The 23,098-nt window shown below is 44.1% G+C and overlaps 2 protein-coding genes and 1 long non-coding RNA gene across 3 annotated transcripts in view; 1 reads left to right on the top strand and 2 right to left on the bottom strand.

The window, feature by feature from the left end:
• TIMP3 (TIMP metallopeptidase inhibitor 3) overlaps positions 1–9,449 on the bottom strand; it is a 35,769-nt gene extending 26,320 nt beyond the window's left edge. The window contains exon 1 of the mRNA XM_071729261.1: positions 8,931–9,449. Within this exon, the coding sequence (XP_071585362.1) occupies positions 8,931–9,054 (124 nt within the window). The 5' untranslated portion in view covers positions 9,055–9,449. The remainder of the gene's footprint in view (positions 1–8,930) is intronic.
• The window catches only part of SYN3 (synapsin III), a 199,298-nt gene that overhangs the window by 100,797 nt on the left and 75,403 nt on the right, over positions 1–23,098 (top strand). The gene's annotated exons all lie outside the window — the stretch shown is intronic.
• Positions 11,994–23,098, bottom strand: part of LOC139788926 (uncharacterized) — a 55,228-nt gene continuing 44,123 nt past the window's right edge. The window contains exons 2-3 of the long non-coding RNA XR_011722983.1: positions 16,370–16,429; positions 11,994–13,180 (exon numbers count right to left, since the gene is read on the bottom strand). This is a non-coding gene — a long non-coding RNA (uncharacterized lncRNA). The remainder of the gene's footprint in view (positions 13,181–16,369; positions 16,430–23,098) is intronic.

Here is a 23,098-nt window from a genome sequence, read left to right as displayed (position 1 = left end):
TTCCTGTCTTTCAAAGTCAAGTGGAAGTTTTCCATTCTGTGGTTTTCCTGTCTTGGTCCAAGTAAACATATTTTTACCCTTATATTTTAACTGTTTGGAGACCAACACCAAAACCTGCTCACTAGGGGGAGAGCTTCCTATTTGCAGCTGATGCAAGAGATTTGAGGGGGCTGATTAGATGTCAGAAGAGAAAGATTTTTACTTGTTCATGCATTCACTGATCACAAAAAACCTGAACTTGTCTGAACCAATGCTTCAGTATGTTTCTATACAGAATTAACAGACTAACATAATGCCAGCAGACCTCCCTGCAGGCTGCACTGCAGTTACACCCAATACAGAGGGAAACATGGAGAAAAGGAAACAGATGTTGAAGTCCCCATACCATAATTACAGTACAGAATGAGGGAGTTAGAATTCATGTCCTTCAGTATAGGCCAGCAGGAGCTTGGGTAATTTTCAACACGGCCCTGTGGAATAGCAGTACTTCTCTTTCCTGTGTGCCATTGTAGGATTTATTTTTTTTAATTAACTACCAGGGAGCAAGAAGTAATAATGTGTTAACCTTCATGCTGTTCCACCTGGTGTAGCTAACACAATCCATGCAAGCATTGTGCAAATTCCATGCAATTTCTGTCCACTTTGCTGAAGTACCAGTAATTGTGCAGACAAGCAGAAACCTGGACCATTTCACACCAAAATCAAGAAATTAAGAAGGAAAAAAAAAATTCATGGTGTCCCTTTTTCATCCTTGGCCCCTTACACATACCTCCCTTTATCTCCCCAATAAAATAGTTCTAAGCTCTCAAAAACCAGGATTACAATGCACTGACACTTTAACAACAGATGGATAACTAAGGAAGGCTATGGATTTTTTTTATTAGAGTGTACATTTTTGTCCAGAATCAATAACAAATAGGTGTTGAACAGTAATTGATCTGCTGTTTGCAGACTCTCTTTTCATCTCTCATGTGTACTGGGTCAGGTTACTACCTTCCATATATCAAAAGCACCTTTTGACAGTTTGCTATATCAAGCTTAATTTCATTTGCTTCTCCAGGTGAGCAATCTGCATCATGTTCCAGCTAAGCTGTAGCTTCCTTATAGCTCACCTGATGAAAATAAAAGGAGGCCCACACCCATGCAACTTGCACTTCTTGAAGGCTATTTGCAAGAACTCTGCATTCTTCTGAATGAAGGAAGGCAACAGCTTGGCTACAGTCCAGTTAGAGTAAAGGGCGTGTGCTCTGTCCATGGCCAGTCTCTGCAGCCTGTTTTTCTCAAAGCCTACACCTCAATTGCCAGGCAGAAAAAAATATGCTAAAGGCTGCTAAAGATCAATCAGTAGAGCACTGGGTTGTTTTATGTGAGTTGTACTACCTATGTGTGTTGTGCAGGCACAGAGCACATTCACTTTCCTGGATGGATTAGATTCAGCCTGGGGACACCCCACATCATTTCAGATGAGGTGGCCTTCTGTGTGTCATAGCTAACAATTCTTAGTTTGAGCAACCTGTGCCTCATTCTGCACCAATACTTCCATGCATCTCTCCAGTAATTCTCCTCCTTATACTCCAAGACCAGCGTTCGAAGGGCCTTTCCCACCCCTACAGCTCCTAAATACCTGCTCCCACTACAAGCTTCCCACTGAGCCTAGTTCTGTGACCATCCTCTTCCCCAGCTTGTAACAAAGATGGAAGTTTTCAGACCTGAGCCCACTGACAGACCACTATCTCTCCAGCAGCACAACCCAAGTTGACAATGGCCTCCCAGACATTCTCCCACAGCCTGTTCTCAGCTGGTTCCTGGCTCATTTCAGTCCCAGGAGTCTCCCAAATCACCTCCTTTCCTCCTGAAATGAAAATGAGATTCTACATCTCAGGCATATCTTGGCGATAGCTGATGAGGTCTGATGTTATGTTTTGCATATTCATCTCTCTCCTGTTTAACTTGAGTTTTATTGCCTGTATACTGTTTCTAAGGGCTGAAATTGCCCTTTGGAAAGGTCTTGTATAAACACTACCAGGAATCTGGACTATTCATAGTCAACATTTATTTTACCAGCACACAACTCAAGAGACTTCTATCTTGTTTCCAAAAGACCCACAGAATATTTTCTAGCTGGCAGAAATGTTGAATAAATAAAATAATCAGGGTTGTGTAAAACTACTTGCATTTTTATGTTATTAGACATCATCAGCACCAAGTCTTCACTCTGGTCCCTCAAGGGGGATACCTCATATTACAGTAGAAGGTTAACTTTTTTTTAGCAGTAGTTTTAAGCTCTCTAGTGTTTCTAGCATTCCTCTCAGAAACCTGAAACCACAAAGTCCAATCAAGCTCAGATACAAGATTGTGAAATACAACCAAGACCAGCCACATTTCACAAGTCATGAGGTTGGTCCAGTATTTCTTTTACGTATTGATAGCTGGGCCAGATTTTAGATCTAGTGTAAGAGGGTAAGCCCACCTTGGTGTCATTTGCCCCAGGGCCAGCACCAGCCTAATATTCTGAAATAGCAGAAATTTGAAATTCACAATTCTTTTCTCAAGTTATTCAAAAGAAAACCCATTTTAACCCTGGTTTAAAGAAGGAATAGCCCACTATTGGCATATAACACAAGTAGCAGAGTCACTGATGGGCTGAGTACTGTTAATTTTGGCACACTCTCTCAGGTATATACTTAGAGAAAGTGATCTGGCTTAATAAATCCCCACCAGTGTGCCTCCCTCCTCTCTACCCCGAGCACTCTGGGTTACCAAAGAGATTAACCTTCTGCTCAGATATTTGCAACAAGCACCAGAAAGCTGAAGAAACATTAAAGACAGTCTTGCAACAGTTCCAAATGCAGTCAGCTACTCTGATCAGCCTTGCCTATGTAGAAGCCTATGTAGGGTGTAGTTAGCCTGAAGAGCAGTGACAGCCCATGAAAGCTACACCAATAACACTTCAAGTGTCACATGTGGAGGTTCTTCACAGGCTTAGATAAGCTACAATAGGCCTTTAAGAAGAGCTGAAGAGCTCTGCATTTGCTTAACAAATTGGTGCTTAAAGGCCCAATTTTGCTTTACCTTTTACACTACTATCATAGAATCATAGAAGTGGCTGGGTTGGAAGGGGCCTCAGAGATCAACAAGTCCAACCCTTGATTCTTGATACTATGATTTTACCAGTATCATTTAAGTTGTTCCAAATTTGTAATGTGAAGGACAGAATCATAGCCTTAAAGTCTACAGCAATAAGCAGCACATCAGAGCAAAAGCCTCTTCATCTTAAACAAGAAAAAAAAAAAAAAAAAAAAGTCATCATTAAAGGAAATGCAACCACATGCACTCCAGACGTTATTAGGACTGAAATTAGTCCCCCAGCTTAGTCTTGCTCAGAGCTGGCAAGGAAAGCATACTTGGCTTTGCCTGTAACTTGAACCAAGCTGTCCTCTCAGGTTTATTAGTTCTTGTGAACTTCCAGGGAGCATCCGGTAGAAGTTTCATTTAATGACAAGACCTCCCGGCCAGACCAAACAAACTCCTTTCTTCACTGATGCATGTTTGGTTTGGTTGAGCTACATAAGAGCACCACATGGTACAGGAGCTCTGGGAAAAAAAGTATGACTGCAGACAATATTGTTACATCAGAAACCTCCATTTCCAGCTCAATAGCTTTGGCATTCAATTAAGGCCAAGGTGACTCACTGAGTGCTCCTACTGAAGATTCTTGGTTCCACCCACTATGAGTGTCAGTGGGATTATCCATGAGCACAGAGATCCAGTTCATCAGGTGCCAATCCAGTTGCCATATCTAAGAGACTCTGAAAGGCTTGGGCTAACCACATTTAGTGTCTTGGAAAATGTGAAGTCCACTGATGAAGCTGAGAATGGATGTGTCACCCTGTGCCACTTCTACAGGCAAACAACCAAATGGGCTTATCTGGTAGAACACACATGAACAAAGCAGACCCTTTCCTGCCCCAGATGAAAGCTTTTGCTAAGCTAAAAAACAACTTCCCACCAGCCCACTGCTGCCCAGAAACATCAGAGGAGCAGTTGGCAGGTGGAGAGTTCAAGAACAGGTGGGAAACCAGTGAAAGAAAAAGAAAGAAAGAAATGCCTACATAAAGCAAGAAGCTTTAAGACTCAAGGCTGGAACATCTGGGTCTCCACTGCCTCAGCAGTCTTGATGGAGTTGCTTCCTGCAGGAAACCTGGAATAAGCAGATGCAGTAGTAACAAGATACCAGAGGAGCCTACACAACATTCTGCACTACATCTTTTGGAACTTCCACTACATTTTTTAATACGAATATTTAGAGAGGTGACCAACTCCATATCCCAAAAGGTGATCTCTCTACTCTGCTAGGGACCTGAACTGCAAATATCCAACAAAACCAACAAATAACCAACTTCTATTTCCACTTCTATTAAATAGGACAAGACAGCTTAGAATAGTCATCCTTCCGCCAAAAGACATGACCAGCACAAAGAACACCCTTTTCCACCACATTTTTGCCATGGACATTGGAATTCCATAAAAGTTATACAAATCTCCTTAGTTTCTCCCCAAGTAAAATGGAACACACTGTACTTTCTACTGCTATTATTATTTTAAGTTTCACAGGGCATTTCTTGGATTTCCTGCTTTGAAAATGTCTCAAAGGGAAGTCCAGTCTAAAAATGATCCACATAATTGCTTCCTCAACCAAAGTCTGACTCCAAAGTTGATGTAACACTTGTGCAGCCATTATCATATGTAGCTCAAATTTGTTTGAAATTCATCTAAACTCAAAGGACTGGTATATTAACAAACGAGCTGCCTTATTTTAACTTCTTGGTTAATTTGGTAGAGGGTATGTATCTGCCTTAAAGGATAAGATAGAAAATGTAGCCTCACTACAGAGTATAGGTAAAGGCAAAAAAATACACATTCAAAATCTCATGTATGATCAAGTTGTTCTGTCTGTCTGTCTGTGAAGTTCATTAGGGATATGGTGGAATGACCAGTTTAAGAAAACCAGTGAAAGAAAAAAAGACAAGTTTTCAATTAGCTGCTTAGATTTTGGGGCTAAACAAATTTACAAGATTTCTCCCTTTCTGCCATCTCTTGTTATTTCCATATGACATTCCCAGTTCAAAGGAGGCTAGAGGCTAGCCACTGCAGGTGTTGTGAGCTCAGTGCTACAGGAATGACAGGATGTAGGAATGAATGGCTTCCTTAACACCAAGGGACCCCAAGAGCTTACCCTCATCTCCCCAGAGCTTGCCAATTCCTACTCAGCAGGAGTGAGGTTATTTAGAATGGAGAGGGGCACTAATCACTGGCATCTTTGCTGAAACAGCCAGTTCTTCCCCCAATACAAACTAGAGAAAGGAATGTTATTTCAAGCTCCTTTGAACTTGAGTAAGAGATAGCTAGTAATGCCATAGCACTTTTCTGAAGTATATGCACAAGATAAAAGTGAGATAGGAGTGGACAAAGTACTTTATCACTCAGACTGGTTTGTCAAAATCCAGCATGCAATTTCACTTTTTTTTTTTTTTTTTATGAGGAGGTTGGGCAGAGGGGGCCAGGCAGAAGGTGTTTTTATTAAACGTGTGAATGCAAGGTTCAGCAGCCAAGCTCAAAAGTTCCTGCTGCTCCTGCAAAAAAAGGACAAACAAGCCCTTTTCATGTCAGCTATGTCCAACTGGAAATGTCACAGCTTCATCACAATGGAACAAAACATGCCTGGTGTCTGTTCTTTCAAAAGGTCTCTAAATTCCAACAAAAGGAAAATATTCACATCTGGAAGGGGTTGTAAGCAGAGGGCAGGAGTAGAGGAAGCAAAGTTCAGATGGCAAATCATAGCAGTTGCTGTTTATCTTGCTGTTTGTCTAATTATTGTACTGCCTGTTCTGGCACTCACCTATCCATTTAAAGAAAGCCAAGAGTTAAAACAGCAATTCTATTATTGATTGACCTCACAGGGCCAGATGAGGCACACCTCTCCACTTCTGCTCCATTCATCATGCTAGAACACTCAGGCTGAGTGAAAAGACCCCTTGTGACTAGTCTGGCAGTAGTTCCTCTCCCCCCACCTCCTACTCCCCCCTCTTTTTACTAATAAAAAAAACCCAGTTATTGTTGTGTATGGAGTTCAAGCCTACTTTAGAAGACCACAAGCTTCACTTTCCAAAGACATATATATTAAAACCCTGCCCTTTCCAATGGGTTTATTTGAGCATCAAATAAACTTTAACAACTTTTAATGACTGCAGAGGTAGGAGGCTGCATAAGAACACCACAGAAAGATGAAGAATTAAATGCCTAGTGACATCAGATCAAAGAAGATAAGAACAAACTTGAGAGTAAGACTTCACTGAGTAGGCATGAAAGACCAACAGTAAGAGTTTACATTACACTCCTCAACTCAAACTTTTCTTCTTCAACAACATTCAGGGCTTGGAAAGATGAAAAGCCTTTCCTAGGCTGCCACCTAGCTAGTTAATTTCTTGTATTGTTTTAGGAGCTATTTTAAAAAGCTCTTTTGGTCCAGCCTTCACTGCATTGACTCCTCCCTTTTGAGCTGGTATTTTGTCAGGAGTTTTAAGAGCGATAAAAACTTGCTGCCAAGTCGCTTTCTTCCCCACAATGTGTTTTATAACCCAGCGTGTAGTTTAGTCTGTCTAAACACTGCACTAGTACACTGCCATCAGTTTCCATGGAGATGATTAACTCCTCCAGGACCAGAAAGCTCTACTGTGCTTTTTGCCCTTTCAGCGCATGAAGAACGTGACAGCCTTTACTAAAATCAGCCTGCAGAAACATCACATTTTCCAGCCAGTTCTAGCAAATATAAGGATTTACTCTTGCTTCACTCCATCACAGAGAACTGCAGTCCTAACCATACTTGCATTTACGTCATCTACTAGAATGAGTTACTCCTTCCCCTTGTGCTTCTCCTCCTTTGCATTGCAGTGAGGTCTGAAGGCACGGCAGCCCCACTGGCACAAACTTTTTTACCCATTCTATCTCAGAGCAAAGCCAAGGCATGAGATACAATCAATAGTCCAGAAGAGAGAGAGAGATGAAGATTACTTTTGAACTCAACCAAAATTAAGAGTAGAAAACACAAAAACTTTTTGCCCTAGAGTTTTAGGAGCACTGTTAACATGATACTTCATCATTTACCACACTCCTAGTCACTTATGCATCCAGAAAAAATATACTGCCAGTGAGTATTCATAACAAAAATTTATTTAACACAATTTTTGAAAGTTGAAATAAACTGAAAACCACCCCTTAATCTAGTTTAGCAGGACCTAATCAGAGCAAGAAAGTAGATCTTCTCTCCCAAAATACCGCTAATGAAGGCCATATGCTGTCATCAGCCCTAGTTGTGGAAAAATGGTTTCTCAGTCTCACTTTCACAGAAAGGACAATCTCCCTGGCTGCTGCCACTTTGATGGCACACTTTCTGATCCCAACTATGAAAACGGCAACATAACTTTGAATACTGAAGTTTCCTGGAAGAATTCCCCACTATAAAACTATTTTTAAATATTTTCCAGGCTAGCATCACTGAAACTAACTGTAACCTTCCCAGCACTTTTAACATGTAATGGTTTCTTTGGCATTCAAGAGCAGATACACTATATAAACTAGAGATTAATAGCCAGGCAAAACTGTAGTTTCTGTGGACAAGTTAAAGGCAAAGAGAGAATTTTTTTGCCAGTAAGCTTGGTTAACTTGAAACAGCCACTGGCAGGGTTGATAGCAAGGGGTGCAATATCTACCGCAGTGAGAATTATTTTTATTTGACTTACACAGCAGTTGCCAGAAGGCCTTCTTTGCAGACTTCACTCGGAGTCAGCACTGTGTGGGTACCAGCAGTGCAAAGTCCCCCAGCCCCTTTTACACTGTACTGCCAAGACAATCTAGAGGTGCAATAAGACTTCACTTGTGCAGCCCACTCACAACAGCTGAAGTGACAGCAATTATTTATCATTATGTGGACATATGTCAAAGTATTAACTCAAAAGGACACCACTAACTGATTTCATATACTTTGCCACAGACACTTTGCAAGCAGTAACCGTATTTGGTTAACCACCCTTGGCTACAAAAAAACCAAAGAACTTGAGACTAGAGTTTCCATGACTTCCTTCTCAGATATTTTAGGTGTTCCCCTTGTCCCCTAGCTAAAGTTAGTGTAGTGAAGACCCCTGGGGATGCTAAAACCCACAGCTGAGAACATCAGACTGAATCCTGTAAAAAACGCTTCAACTTTTCAAAGTGCTTGCATGTTCACACATCCCACAGCTGCACAAATCGCAATGGAACATGCAGAAAGCACAGACACTTGTTACCTGCTTCTCCAGCCTTTCCTGGACTTACCAGCCCAGCACCACAAGCCTGTGTTTGCCACACTTTCCCACACCAACCACTACAGGCAGTCTCCTGGCTTGAGGGAACTCAGCCTATCATTTGTCACCGGGTTGCAGAGGAAACTTTGGCTGCCCACACCTACAACTGTTTTTTCCTCACTGTAGGAAACAAGCCACTCTTACTGACTTCTTCAAAGTCCTTCTTGGAGGGGCTTGCTCCCCACCACCTCTCTGGAGGGCTGGGCAAGGGTCTGCCACCACACACCTCTTACTGACCCAGGCATCTGCAGCAGCTACCGGCAGAGCCATGACTATCTTGGAAAGCCAGGTACACCTGTACCGCTTTAACCCTCCCCACTTCTCTTTTCACTCTGGGTCGCTCGAGGGCGAACTGGTAGGGGGGAACACAGCCCATTAGGGTCCGGCAGACCTTTCCAGAGGTGCGGGCTTCGTACCGGCGGGGCAGGTGCCACCTCCCCGTGCGAACAGCCTCGGCTGTCCCCCGGGAAACCCTCCCCGGGTCCCAAGTAGCTGAAGGTCAGGGAGAGTCCTTTTGCCCGCCTCACTTACCGATGTCGGAGTTGCAGAAGGCATCCTGCGGGTGGATGGGGACGCAAGTGCAAGCCTCCACCACCAAGTCCCGCAGGCTCCAGCTGCAGAGGAACACGACGAGGAAACTCAGCCACGCCGTCATGTTGCCCCTACACCCCCTTTCCCGAGGCGCCTTCCTCACTTCTGCGGAGCAGGAGGGCAGCCGCTGGGGATGTTCCCCCTGACTTTATCCGCGCTTCCTAACAGCCCGCGCGTTGAGACGGACTGACTGACTGACAGACGGACAGACGGACCGACTGACTCTACGCACTGACACCCCACCCCCCTCTTTCTATCTCTCTCTTTCTTTCTCTCACTGGCGTCGGCAGCGCAGCCTTAGCTCGGCGGGACGGTCCAAGCCTGGCGAAGTGCAGGGGCAAGTCGGCAGCTCCGAGCGGTTGGGAGCGGAAGGAGTGCGGTGCCGAGGAGAGCGGAACCGCGCTGGGGAGCAGCGGGCCAGTGCGGGGAGTTATAGCCTCGATCGCGCCCTCTCGGGCTCCGGGGGCGCCGCCGCCCCCGACCAATGGGAGCCCCGCATTACCTCATCGGCGGGAGAGGCCGGCGGGGAGAGGCGGGGCCGCGGCTGCAGCGCCTTATACGGCATGGCGCGCGCAGCCCCGCGCGGGTGGGGGTGTCGTTGGCCGGCGGTTGGGCGCCCCGCGGCCGGTGGCGCAGGTAGCAGAGGGGGGCTTGGAGGAAAAGTTCTCTCACAACACCACCCTTTCACAACACCCTCCTCCTCCTACTACTACTCTGCTGCCGAGAGGGTTCAAACTTTTTAAAAAGTATTCGTGCCGCCCGAAGAGAGTCGGTAGTCGGGTGCGGACCCCTGGAAGTTGCTCCGCCACCCGGCTCAGGACCTGCCTCCCCCTTAGCAAGTGCCGCTGAGCACCTTAGGGTGTGCAGAGGCACCGGGTTGTTGTTGGCTGGGAAAGCTTAGGCTGTTTCTCCTGAAAGCAGCTCGGCTGTCTGCAAGCTGGATTTCAAGCTGCGGGAGGAGACAGAGTATTGTAAAGGGCTTTCGGTATGCGATCAGAAAAACGGTAGTGAAGTGCGGTGTGTTGGTTCTTTCCTTCTTTCCAGAGTCAGTGAAAAGGGGATGGAGGGAAAAAAAAAAAGGACAAGACCTGAACTATAAAGCAGGATTTCATCCTCCAGTTTTTTCACACTGCTCAAACGGTCCTTCTCCTGTCACCCTACCACTACCGCCCATCGCTTCCCCTTCTCAGGGCTTTCGGTCAGCAAGGAGGTCATAAACTGCTAAGCCGAGCTGGAAGAAGCAGTGCTATATCCACCCAGGCACTCCCAACATTTAATCTCGAAGTGTATTTTAGCAGAGCAGCTTTAGTGGAATTTATAGAAAAATCCTGTTTGTTTTGTTTTCCCTTATCCCCTTTCGGAGCTGTAATTTCTGTCAGCTGCAGAAATGTAAATGTTATAGAAGAGCTGGGACTGTAAGGAAGGAGATTGCCAGCTGCAAGATATAGGCAGCCTTATTATCCTGCAAAGGGGACTGAGGAGTGATTAATCACAGTATCAAACCAGTGTGTATAATGTCAGAGTACTTTCCACGGGGTTTGCGAGACTTAAGCATGTCTAGTTATAAATTATGTTGGTATTAAAGGCCAGGCACCAGCTGTCCTAAATTTTTTAATAGTCAGCTAAGTCTTGAGATTTACCATTCTGCTCCATCTGGGTGAAACACAGCCAGCCTACACCTTTTCTTTAATCATACTGTCCATATAAAATTAAAGCCTCCAATTTTATGGAAACACAGGCTTTATTTGGAGCACCGGTACACAAAGCCTCAAGTTGGGTGTTGCTGGCAGAGACCTCTTTGCCTTATTGTGCATCAAATCCCAGCCTGTGTAAGGGGGTTAATACTGATGGGAGCTTGGCAAGAACGAGTAAAAAAAATTAGATAGTGATGAGGTGCTAACAGGTCATGAAAGTACATATGAGGCAGGGTATTAAACAGGACATTCGATTTAGACACATCAGTGTCTGAATTGTTGAGCTTCAAATTGGAAAATTGAGAAGTGTTATGCAAACAATTCCTTAGGTACTTGGACTGTCTGCTCAAGGTGCTACAGATGAAGTTGAATCTGTCAGATTGGACTGACATTTCAGCCTCACTGGGTGTAAACAAGGAATAACTCCACTGACCTCACCAGAGCAACACAAAAGAAAACTGAGGTGTGTCTAGCACTTCCAATTTTTCTCTGGTGTTGTAAAATGCTTGATATCGCCAGCATCATGATACACCTTGTCTAACGACATCTCAAATCAGTATCTGAGGAGCTGGAGTTATTCCATAACCTGACACTGGTGTAAATAAGTGAGATTTAGGCCCACACATAACTAGATTATAATCACAGCTCCAAAACAACCTCCCTTCACTCTCCGGCCAAGTTACTTGTCTGAGTATGTTTCTTCATTTCTATAATAACACGTTTCCTGCATGTTCTGAGGACTAACAAGCTGAATGCTTTGTAGTAAACTTTAAAGATGTTTGGGCTGTGTGAATGGTAAGACTGACTATAATACACAGATGTGGGACACATTCAGAGGAAACTGAAAAACGAAGCCTTTAGTCATCTTCTCAGATATCTGAAAAGGGAGAGAAAGTGGGCTAGAAATTACTGAATGTAAAGTTTACAGCAAGGCTGACCCAGCTTGTTGAAGTAACATGGCATTTGTGCTGTTTATAGGATCTAGTTCACTTTTCAGATGTAACCCAGAGAAGTAATCTACAATTACTTTTCAGGATGAAAAAGGAGTGCCACAGCTTGATCCGGTGGCAGGGCACATCTGCTTTGAAGGGATGGTGTGCAGGCTGGCTGTGTGTCAAAGCTTGCTACTGTCTTCTATACCAATGTTTGAGAGGTGATCCAGAATTTTTTTTAATGCATGTATTAGCATTGCCTGGAGTCGTAGTACCTGTGTGCAGCCAGTTAGGACCTAGTAGGGATCCAGGTTTTTCAAGCAGGAATGGATACTGTACAATAAAAACAATATTTATTTGCCAGGTGAAGGGTGTGTTTTATATAAAGAAACCGGAGTGCTTTATTTTTTAAATATCAGGAAAACAATACTCAGGAAAGTTCAGTTTGGCCAGTGCCTGCTAGGAGGCTTTGGTTAAATCATTTAACCTGACTCCACATTCATTTTATCATCTTTAAATAGAGATATTGTATCTTATCATCTGACAATATCTATTACATATTCAATCTTAGCCTCTCTCCTTTGAGACCTACCAGTAAAGTGTACTCTGGAAGAGCTAAGCAAGGGTTCTGAGTGCTTATTTGAAATACAAAATTTTTATAATGGGATTAAAGTAACACAGAAAGTCTATGAAGGAACTGAAAGGAGAATTCCATCTGAATTCCTGCTCTGTGTCCTGTCTGTGTTGGAGAAAATGCAAAGGAAAAAATAAAAACTATAATTCATCTACTTTGCCTAGATAAAACTTTAAAGCCTTATATGGCCATAAAAATGTCCTGAGAGCTGAGAGAGAAGGAGAAAATAAAGACCTTGATCTTCATGTGAGAAAATTACAGTTCATATTTGGGTTAATGTCACCAAATAAAGGAATCTGTGTTACTTCAGTCCTCCACCAAGAACACGCTGTTAAACACAATTAAGGATCTCTCTGCTTTACTGGGCAGCCACACCATTTCATGCTGTGATCTTGTCGGGTCCCACAAGCCAGGCATGACTGGGCTGGGTCAAGAGTTGGTGTGAAAATTCCCAGGGAAAGCCATGTCCTGCAGGTGCTCTCTGAGAGAAGTGGCCTCCTTCCCTCCCTCCTGCAGGAATGCTTGGAGGCAGTGCTAGGGGGCACTGCGCTGCAAGGGATGGCGGCGTTTGGTGCAGATGTAGCCAAATTTCTTGAAGTATCTAAAGAACCCACTCTTTGCAAAAGGAGAGATGTTAAGCTGGGTCTCTGAATTGGAAACTACCTTATGTTTCCATCCATACTCACTGCAGTTTACATCAGGATTGCACTAACAATATAATTTTCTTTCCACAAGTCCTGATTGTGGCAGAAAGGACCATCCCAGAGAGAGCTGCAGAGACTGACATAATATAATGACTGATGTTCCTTCCAGAAGCGTAAGGTGTTGCTGTAAATGAAGTAAAGGCATACTCACTTCCCTTCTGATCACAGTTCATTGTGAGGGATTCTGGGTGCTGGCAGAAAGCTGCCTCTGAGCTGACACAAGCACCTGTAAGTAGTATAGAAGAGCATCAAAATACAGGAACTGATGGTCCAAAAAAAAATCCAACAGAGAGAGAGAGAGAGGAAAAAAATGCAGAAAGAAAGGAAGAGAGGGAGAGAGGGGGAAAGAGAGGAAGAAATACCCCTACAACTACCACCTCCAGAGAAAATACCCTGACATTTGTAGTGGCTGAATACACTCCAGCTCATGATCAGACCTCAGATGCCTTAAACTGAACATGGCATGAATGGAATCAGGAGACTTCAATCTGCAGTCCAAACAGTCCTGTCATCTGTATGGACATATATTAATTTTAAAAGCTTCTGAAGTATGGACATTTTTCCATTTTATAACTTTTCCACAATAACTTGACTGGATTCATGAGTGGAGGCCTGCCATTAACATTCGGAATTGTCCAGCTGCCAAGTTACTCAAAAGCCTCTTCTTGTTCTAAAAACTTATCTCAAAGTTGACAATCCCTGTATCTTTTATGCCAACTTGACATCACACCCTCTAGGAGATATCACTGTTTTTCTGCTTTTATGCAGCAGGAGGGAAAGGACGGGTTCTTTTTGGAGTCATCTTTTCTTACAGCACAGTTACAACATGTCATAGGGCAGTACAGAGTAGTCGTGCATTGCATTACCAAAAGATTCTTATATTTCCTGACTATCTGTTTCTTTTACAAAATGTCTGCTTTTCCTGACATTGTCCTCTAAGAATACTGTTTTGTTTAAAATGTTCTATTCACTACGATTTCTGAGTGTGAAAAAGGTTGGGAAAAAAAAACAAACCCAACCTCTTCCATTAATTCATTGTATCAGTGAACTTCATATGCTACTTAAAATAAGAAGACTTTTTTTCAAAAAATGTCTTTGATTCTATAAATACATATGAAAAAAATTCATTTGATCTGTTTCTCTAGGGTTGCAGAGGAATTATGTCACCTTCCTGTCTGCAAGCCAGACGTAGGTAATACTCTAGCTCATTTCCAAGTTTTTAATTAGAGGTACACCATTACACTTTCACCAGCTCTAACTGTTCTATGTTGTGTTCAGCGTTCATGGATCCTTTACAAACCATGCTTACAGAGGGCACCCAGCCTGGGAGCAGACCACAGGCACCACGTATGGCCAGGAGTATGATATAAAGGATTGTGGAATATTAAATCATTCTCTCGGTCATGTGGGGATCCTCCAGTCAGGCTGTGATGGGGCATCAGCTTCAGAAGGGCAACCAGGAGGTACCTTTTAACAGTCTTATCAAGCTGCAAATGTTTCCTGCACACGACTACACTCCTTGGCCCCAGTCCAACAAAACACTAAGGCACATGTTCAACTTTAAGCACACAAGATGCTCTACTGAAGTCAACAGGACCGTTTACATGCACAAAGTTAAACAGAAGCTTAAGTGCATTTCTGGATCTGGGCCAGAGGGCTCAGTACCATGCAGGGTTCAAGTCAGGAGGCTGTGATTAGATGGTCTAAGTCTGTGGGGAGGACATGATGTGATTTGCTTGGCTCTACCTGCCTGTTGCTTCATTCCAAGCAATTAATTTTCTCTCATTTTTGTTTGGAACAAGCTTTTCCATTTCTCTTGCTTTGCTTTCATGCTGCTGAAGCCATTTCCAAATTGAAGTTTTGTTTTTCTTTTTTAAACCCTTCTAAACTGCATCAATAGCTTTAAGTGACTGAACAAAGGGATTGCAAATAGACAAAGTGTTTCAAATGGTAACAAGAGCTGGTGTTCCCAGAGCTTTGGAGGCTGGCACTAAGCAGAGAAGAGAGTGAGAGCGATTGAAAATCACTTTTCTGTTGTTCCTTTGTATGAACTGGTTTCTGGCTTATGCAATGCACAGTAATTAAAATGACTGGGATGCCTGACATTTTTAAGAGAGCTTTAAGGCAGCTCTGTGGCATTGTGGCCAGCAGAGTTCATGTGCAGATTCACGGCTGCAATCGAGGTTTGACGTTGCCATCAGCGTAACTTAAAGAAGACAATATCTCTGCAGAGGCCTTGAATGGGAGTTTGAGGAAGAAGAACTAGACACACAAAAGCCAGACTCTCTGCATCAGCTCTAAGAGGAGCTGTGGACCAAGCCTTCCTTTCCATGAGACAAGAGCCTGAAAGTTGGTGTGGTCATCAGAGATCTCATTGCTTTTTTTCACTGTAGCTTTAATGTCTTGCCCAAATTCAAGTGTGGAGCTGTACTTCCACATTCTCTACCTCTCATTATAGTATCAGTTACTCATAGTGCTTTCTCCTAGGTTCAGAAAACATCTCTTTCCATGGGTGAGGGTTTATGTTTCAGTACTGGTCACTGCAGTTGCTGGGTGTATTTGTGGGAGTCCACACAGTTCCCCAGTGTTTATCAGACACAAAGCCTGGCAGACTGGCCAGTCCTTCTGCTCACAGTGGGTCACTCTCCCTGTAATTAGGTTTACTCTGCTTGGCAGTGGTGAGGCAATATCTTGCTGCTTTTCAGTCCTCATGCTATGGTCCAGAATTTAATTTTCTTATTTTCCATTTCTGTCATTGCAAGTGGCTGGCCACTGCATTCCTGGTCATCTCTCAAGAGCTGGCCTTGCTTCTCACAGTGATGAATGGCCCCAGAGGAGCAGGGGAGCTGAGTCCAGCCTCCCTCAGGAGGGGAGCTGGAGGATATGACAGCCTGAGGATTTTGGCATGTTGAGCAACCAGGTCTTTCTCCTCTCACCCCTCTGCCTCTCACAAGCCTTCTGAGGACACAGACTGAGCCTGCTCCCTCAGCTTCCAGCATAATCTTTTCCCCTTTTCTCCTACACATCAGAGAGCACAGAGACACAGCGGTTTCCACAACTCTGTGTGAGTGTAGGGAAGCAGAGAAAGATCCCAGACAGGAGGCAGTGATCCTGTATCTCTTAGACTACCCTGGGACCAGCAGAGCTGAAGTCCTTCCACATCCGGTGTGCCAGCTGGTCCCTAGGATTGCCACTGGTTTTAGAGCACGCTGGAATCCTCTGAAACTGCCATATGTGTGAAAAGTAGAAAGAGTAGCACCAAGGGGATAGCATTCCTCTTTTTGTTACATTAATGAGCATAGAGACAGTATTTGGCTGTCAGGTCTGAAGGAAGGGTCTTCTTTTTACCTTCAGAAGAGGTGAAGGAAGTTACTGTCTCTTGCCTCTCCCTATGCAACATGCAAAAACCTCCTACCTGCATACGCCAGTGGCTTCATCCTCATGGTCCAACTCTTAACTAATTTCTCACCTGAAACTGAAAATAAAGGTGTTAGTTAGGAGAACAGTCTCTAATGATGAAGGTAGTGTCCCAGCAGGGAACAAATTTAGCAGTGCCTGTCAAGCATGTCAGCACGTGGCTGTCAAAAGTGGGAAACCTTGGCACAGGATTTTTTTAAAATCTAAATAGACTTTTTCAATGCTTTTATTCCTGAGTTTCCAAATCAATGCTGTATTCTAAACATCACCTGACTGCTCACTTACAGCAGAGCTTTCCCACACAGACTTGAGGTCCCAGCCAGTAGAAGCTGGGGAATTCCTGATGTGAGTTTTCAAGGACAGATCTCTTTCTTCTCTAGAGCAAAAGGCAGCTCTTCTGTTTCCTCACTCTTTAGGAATTTTTCTCCATAAATTTTGGAGTACAGTGTGAGACAAAAAGATGAGGCGATGGTAGATCTGCAGCCTGGAGTAAGGACTCTGTCATTTGTTTATTCTCTCACTCTTCCTGAGTGAAGAGCAATACATACCTCAAAGGACCTTTTCATGTTGGCGGTGTGAGTTCCACACCTAATGTATTAACGTCAGGAGTGAAAAGATCAGGGTTTGATTTAGCACAGCTGTGCGAAAATAGTATTTTTGCTTCACTGAAGACAAAGGTAACAATCTACTGCCCCCATTTCCCTCTCCCTTAACCTGAAGCCCCTGAGCTATCACTTAGTTGTGCCTGTGTGCTTCTGAGGGGTGTTTCACTGGGGTGATACTGAAGTATGAAAAGACATCACAGTGTAGCTACAGAACCTTTCTGTTCATTTAATGAAGCAGCCTTGGTTTCCATTTCATTGCAAGTGACAACGGGTATTGTACAGGAAGAATTAATCTGTAACCAGATATGATGTGGCTGGAGGTGAAGGCATAAAAAAGGAACAGAGTAAACTTCCTCCACTTTTCCTTTGCACTGTATTAAAGTATCTTTACCAGCGACAGTGAGGCTAGGATCATGATCACACATTTTATTAGCAGAAGCTTAAAAAAACAGTGTCATATACCAATAGAGTTCAACTCCTTTTTATTTTAACTCAGTTTGTAACAAGAGCAACATGACAGCTTACAGTGGGGGTCTTCTTCTGAAAGGGAGGCTTATGGTGTGGCTAAATGTACTTGCACACCACAAGTACTTCCTAGAAAGGACTTCAAATGAATAGCAGAGTTAGCAATGAGAACTACCCAGAGCTGCCAGGAGACAAGAAAGTGTCAAATATATAAATGGATTGCATATCAGGAGTTGCACTATCAAGGTACCAAAGCTTGAACATGCACCCTGAGCAAGAAAACTCTTCTCTGTAGCTCTGCTCTTAGTGACAGTGCCACCAAATCTCTCCCAGAGTGTTGGCCAAGTGTTTTGCTGTGGGAGCCTGGACTGCTCCAGTGCAGTGGTTCAGCACAAATGCTGAGAGGCTGTAGAGATACTGAATATTTTTAGTAGTAGGAGGTGTCCAACACTAGCTTAGTACAACACATTCTCCCCTGGACTGATTAAGTGATCTATTGCTGAAGAAAAGCTTCTCCCACTGATACTTGCATGAAGACGCTTTTGTTTCTAGGAATTTACTGTCTCAAAGAAACAGAATCATTAAAAAGAGCACAGCCTGCCTCATGGAAGGAGAAGAAGCAGCTGAGAATGGGAGTTTTTTACTTCATTTGAAGTTGGTCTTCCCATCCAGAATAAACCTTCACTCTGAACATGATATATAATGGCAACTTAGTCTAGAGGGGCTAGTATAGCATTAGCTGTGCATGCCTGTAAACGAATAGCACCACAGAGAGCTGACTGGAGGAAGCAAAATTTTATTCCCAGGGAATGCATTTCGTTCTCCTCCCTGTGGAGACAGAACCTAGCTCCTTAACTTAGACAATGCCCCCAACTCCCCTCAAATGTTTCAACACGTAACAATGCAATTACTTTAATTTTTTTTTTCTTTCTGAAAGGACAAGCAGACATAGCCACTCATAGCCCCTATTTTGAGAAGAGGCTTCTGAGAATAGGAAAAAGAAGAGAGGAAAAGCACGTGCTGCAAAAAAGCCTTTCTCCCATCAGGCATTTTTGGGAAGGAGGAGGGAGGGTAGTTTTTAAAAGCTATGCCTTTGGCTTTAAAGCCACATATAGAAAGGACGGTTCTCAAAGGATTCCCTTCATCAGATTCTGCCAAAGATAACCTGTCTCTCTGTAATTCATTCCATATCTTATTCTAAGGCCATGTGCTCTGGTCATGTGAAGATTTACTGTCTCAGGTTTACTAGCCTCAGAGAATCTAAAAGAATGATGCAAGAAATCATGTTCCATGATAACTGAGGCCTCACACAGCCACACTTTCTAAAGACTGCTTCTAACTCAATATACGGCCTCCCTAGGGCTTTGTAAGCCCTTCTAGGAAAGAGGGAATGAGGGAAGAAGGGGGAGCTGCTGATCATTGCCATATGTGAGAAGCATCCCTGCCTGCACATGGGTGTGACATCCATATTATCACAGAGGCTGAGCTCTGCACAGCCCCCCTGTTTCCTGTTTCCAGTAAGCAACTTGCTGCTGGAGCAGGAATCCCATATCACACTGTACTGTAGTTACAAAAATGGAAAATTATGGTCAGTGGAGGGGAAAGGGATGGGGGAAATCCTCTTAAATATCCATGTAGGATGTCTCAGCAGGGATAGGAGCCAGGAGTCCTCAGAGGCACTGGAATAAGTGGGAGTTTAGCAAACAACCATTTTCTGTCTTTGACTGCTGTTCCTCAGAGACCTCAGCACTCCAGTTCTCAGAGCTAATATTAGCTATTTGTGGTTGGCCTGTTCCTAATGTCCCTTTCCTATCTCTCACACTCACTGAACCTTGGGATACTCTCTGTGGGCTGAAAGATGATGACGTAAAAACCTCTAATCCATGGGTCAAATATCAAAAATGAAGTGGGATCAGGAAACTGGAAGCACAATTTGCTTTTTTCCAAATAAGGGAGATACAGTCATATTAGAAGTTCTTAGCATACCAAGTTTGTGTGTGTTTTTTTTAAAGTATATGAGGGGAATGACTTATTCTTGAAAATTTTATGGTAACCACCAAAGATGTTATCATCCCATGGACACTGCCTTTCCTATGCAGACTATGACTGACACGCTTTCATTATTTATTGGCACTGCTCTTCTGTAGGAAAACCAAAACCACATTGTCCCAAACAGTGTACTAATACAAAACAGGCAGGGTGAGTCCCTGCCAAAGGGCACAGAGTACATGTTAGAGAGGGTTCAAAATTAACGAAGTGGCAATAAAGCTGTGAAGTCAGGAGTGAAGGAGCTTGCAGCATATGGCATTCATAATGCAGATGCCATGTCTGAGTCTCACCTGCTTTACACTACTTTTGGTGACTTGATGTCAATGCTTTGTCTTTCACCAAATTTGCTATAGTCTGTGATGAATGTGATGTCTGGAGTAACCATAGGGTACAAACAGAAGGTATGATGATAAGATGACTCCTTCTATTTCAGCCAAATTTCCCGGAAACATGAGCAACAGGTGGCACTTTTTCTTGCCCTAAATTTCTTCCAGATTCTGTCTCCTTATCCTCTCCACATACGAATCTGCAGAGGATGCTCTGCAGGCCCAAAGTGTATCTTCCAAGTGATGTGTGTGTGGGACTAGGGACAGTAGAAGGGAATATGGACCCGTAAGGGATTTGTAAGAGATGCTGGCTCCACTCCGCAAGAAAACTAAGTCCAGGGGCTGAGAGTCAGTTCAGTAACCTTATTTTCAGCTGATAGCTTTAAGAAGGAATTGAGTCAGGTGAGTAATGCTGGGAAGCTGTTTAGGAAATGAAAAATGTAGTTATTATGTCCCTCAAGGACTGGAGAGAACTATGCCTGGAGCTGACAGAGGCCAGATTTATCTTATTAATTGGGCAGACAGCCCTGGTTTTGTGTTGGAGCAGAAATAAAAGGCTGACTAGGATATCATGGATAAGCCTGCCTGTAGCACTCTGATCTGGCTGGCAGTCTGCATGGAAAATGGAGCTCATGAGCTGCTGGTCGTTGCTCCTCTTCGCATGCCACAGGGAATAACTTCCCAGGTGAAGTTATGCTGCATGAGAAATTTTTTCCACTCGACCAGTTGAACCTGGTGGGACCCAGGCAAGACACTGTAGTCAGCATGACTGGTAGCAGGGGCCCAGGCTGCTTGCAGTAGGAGAAGCACAGGAGTGAGCAGAGCACATGTGGGGACACAGGGGCCATCTCAGGTTGTCTCTGGCTTCCCACAGATTCTGGGGTGCTCTGGTGATTGCTGAAGACCCCTTTAATTTTTAAAAGCAGTGTTGGCAGATTGTTTCATTTTCAGACTGAGCTAGGGCTTGTCCAAACTGCAGGAATGCACTGGAGGAAACACACACTCACACACACACACCCCATCTTCAGGTTCTCCTAATAATCACTGGGGAGACGGACACAGTCATGTGAGTCCTTGAAACTCTATCTGCTTTGGAGGAGTAGTGGGTGTGGTGCCATGGGCATGGCCAGATCTATGTGTTTCCCTTCACAGAGAACCTCACTGTCCTCCCAAGACCGAGTATCAACAAAATCCTTCCTGTGGGGACTTCCAGCTCTGCCCGAGCCAGCAGTAAATTCCTTTGAGGCTGAGACTAAGAAAACTGGAATCCTGGGAGGACCTTGGTACAGGCCCAAAACCTTTTCCACTGAACCTTCCCAAAAATATGGTTTCTCTGACCCAGGAATGTGTGCTCTGTAACAATGGCAAAGCTGGAGCCCTAGACCATTGGCATTAGCTAGTATTAGCTCATTACTTCTTTGTGTTCCATCTGTCTCATCTAATGTGAAAATAATTGTCCCTCTGGGATTCAGACTTTCTGTCCCATTTTTGTGTAGCAATTGGCACAATGTGATGCTAGTATCAAAATTTTAAAAAATAGTGGGACTTCTAGGTTGTCTGTTTACCACTTTCTTTCTGAGTTGATTACTTTGGAGTGAATAATCACAAAGCATCTGAGTTAGCACAGCAAAGATAACAACTGCTGCGGCCAGGAAATGGCTGAGAAGGGGAAAACCAGGGGCTGGCACACAAATTGCTGTAGTGCAATGGAACAGAAACCATTAACTGGTATGGAGTGGATGAAGTAGGAGAGAGCAGAAGGGTGGCTACGTATCAAAGAGCTCTGGAAGAAAATGGCATTTGATCTAAGGGAGGTGAAAGTCCAGTCCTCCAAACCCAGGACAGCTGAACACCCTGACCACAGGACCTACCAGCTGCTTCCTCACTTGCCAGACCTCGTGTATTTGTGTTCTGCCCCTCAACATCTGTTTGTCTTTTTTATGGAAGCAGTGCCTACCAGTTGTCACCCTCCACACAAACCAGTTGAAAAATCTGGCTCCCCTACTGTGACAAGTTTCCTCCACATTTTTTTTGTGCTTCCATGCATGATGCAATTTTTCTGAACATCTGCAGACTTTCCCTTTAAATGCAGAAGTTCTGGCGGGACGTAACACCTCTTGGAGCAAACGCATTCCCCAGAAGTCTTCCCTGTGATGTTGTGGCCCCAATTGTCAACACTCTTCCCCCTCAAGGATGGAGAATGCAATCCAGGCCTCCCTCCCCTGCCTGTGGTATCTCTGAAGCAGTGAGCCACCAGCATTCCAGGAAGGGCATGTTAAGAATGGGAAGAAAGAATAGCAGCAACGCACTGGGTTCCAGGCATGTTTTGTTTGCAGGTGCTGGTGTATGTTTAGGGCAACTGCTTGCACCAACACTGATGGAGATAAGGCAGAATGATGTGGCTGCAGCCAGCTCCTAGGGGTTCTCCTCCTTCCAAAGGACCTAGCTCCTTGTCACACCACTTCTACTTACCAATTTCTCTGCCTCTTCCTACCTGCCAAAGTAGGAGGGTGACTATTTCAGGGAAATCTTCCCTCCAGGGTGAGGAAAAAGGCAGACAAAGAACAGCCAAGTGGTGCACTCTGCTCACACTCTTTCCTGCATCCTGAACCAGACTCACAGACTGACAGGAGTGAGCTTATTCACTGGTGCTCACATCAAACGTTCACAAGTGCTGAAGGGGGGAAAGGCTGTCAGGGCTATTGCCAACCCTTCAGAGCAGCTAAACAGGACAGGAGTTTTGGGCTTTGCCTTTTTTTTTTTTTCCCCCAGATGAGAGTGTGGCCAACAACCCCTTTAAACTCTCCTCCACCCCCAAACAGCTGTTCTGCCAAAGGGTGGAGAAGCAGACCTCCTGATTGAGGGTGGAGTAGTTTGAAGGGGAGGAAAGCAGTGACTTCACTTTTTATTAAGTAATAGCAGAGCAGGGTGTGCGTCACTGTGAAAAACAAGACTTTGGGTGGGGGCAAAGGCTCTGGGCAGCATCTTATGCATGGAGCCTTCCCCTTTGTGGGAAAGAAGCAAAACACAACACTCTGAAGAGGGAATTCAGAAAGTCAGAGTAGGTTAGATACCTTCTAATCCCATTTAAGAGGATCCAGGAGGAGCACCAAGGTGAAAGGGCATGTAACATGGTGAAGGTGGTTTGGGCTCAACTTCAGGAAACACTTTTCTCCAGGAGGGCTGGAGGTGTATGGGAACAAATCGACTCCATGTGAACAGAACAACATGGGAATAGATTCAAGTACATGTGAATAAAATGGGAGTGAAGGAACAAGCTGG

This window comes from Heliangelus exortis, chromosome 1 (assembly GCF_036169615.1).
Source record: "Heliangelus exortis chromosome 1, bHelExo1.hap1, whole genome shotgun sequence".
Classification (NCBI taxonomy): domain Eukaryota; kingdom Metazoa; phylum Chordata; class Aves; order Apodiformes; family Trochilidae; genus Heliangelus; species Heliangelus exortis.
Note: the sequence above shows the minus strand (reverse complement) of the source record. Positions and strands in the feature narration are given on the sequence as shown.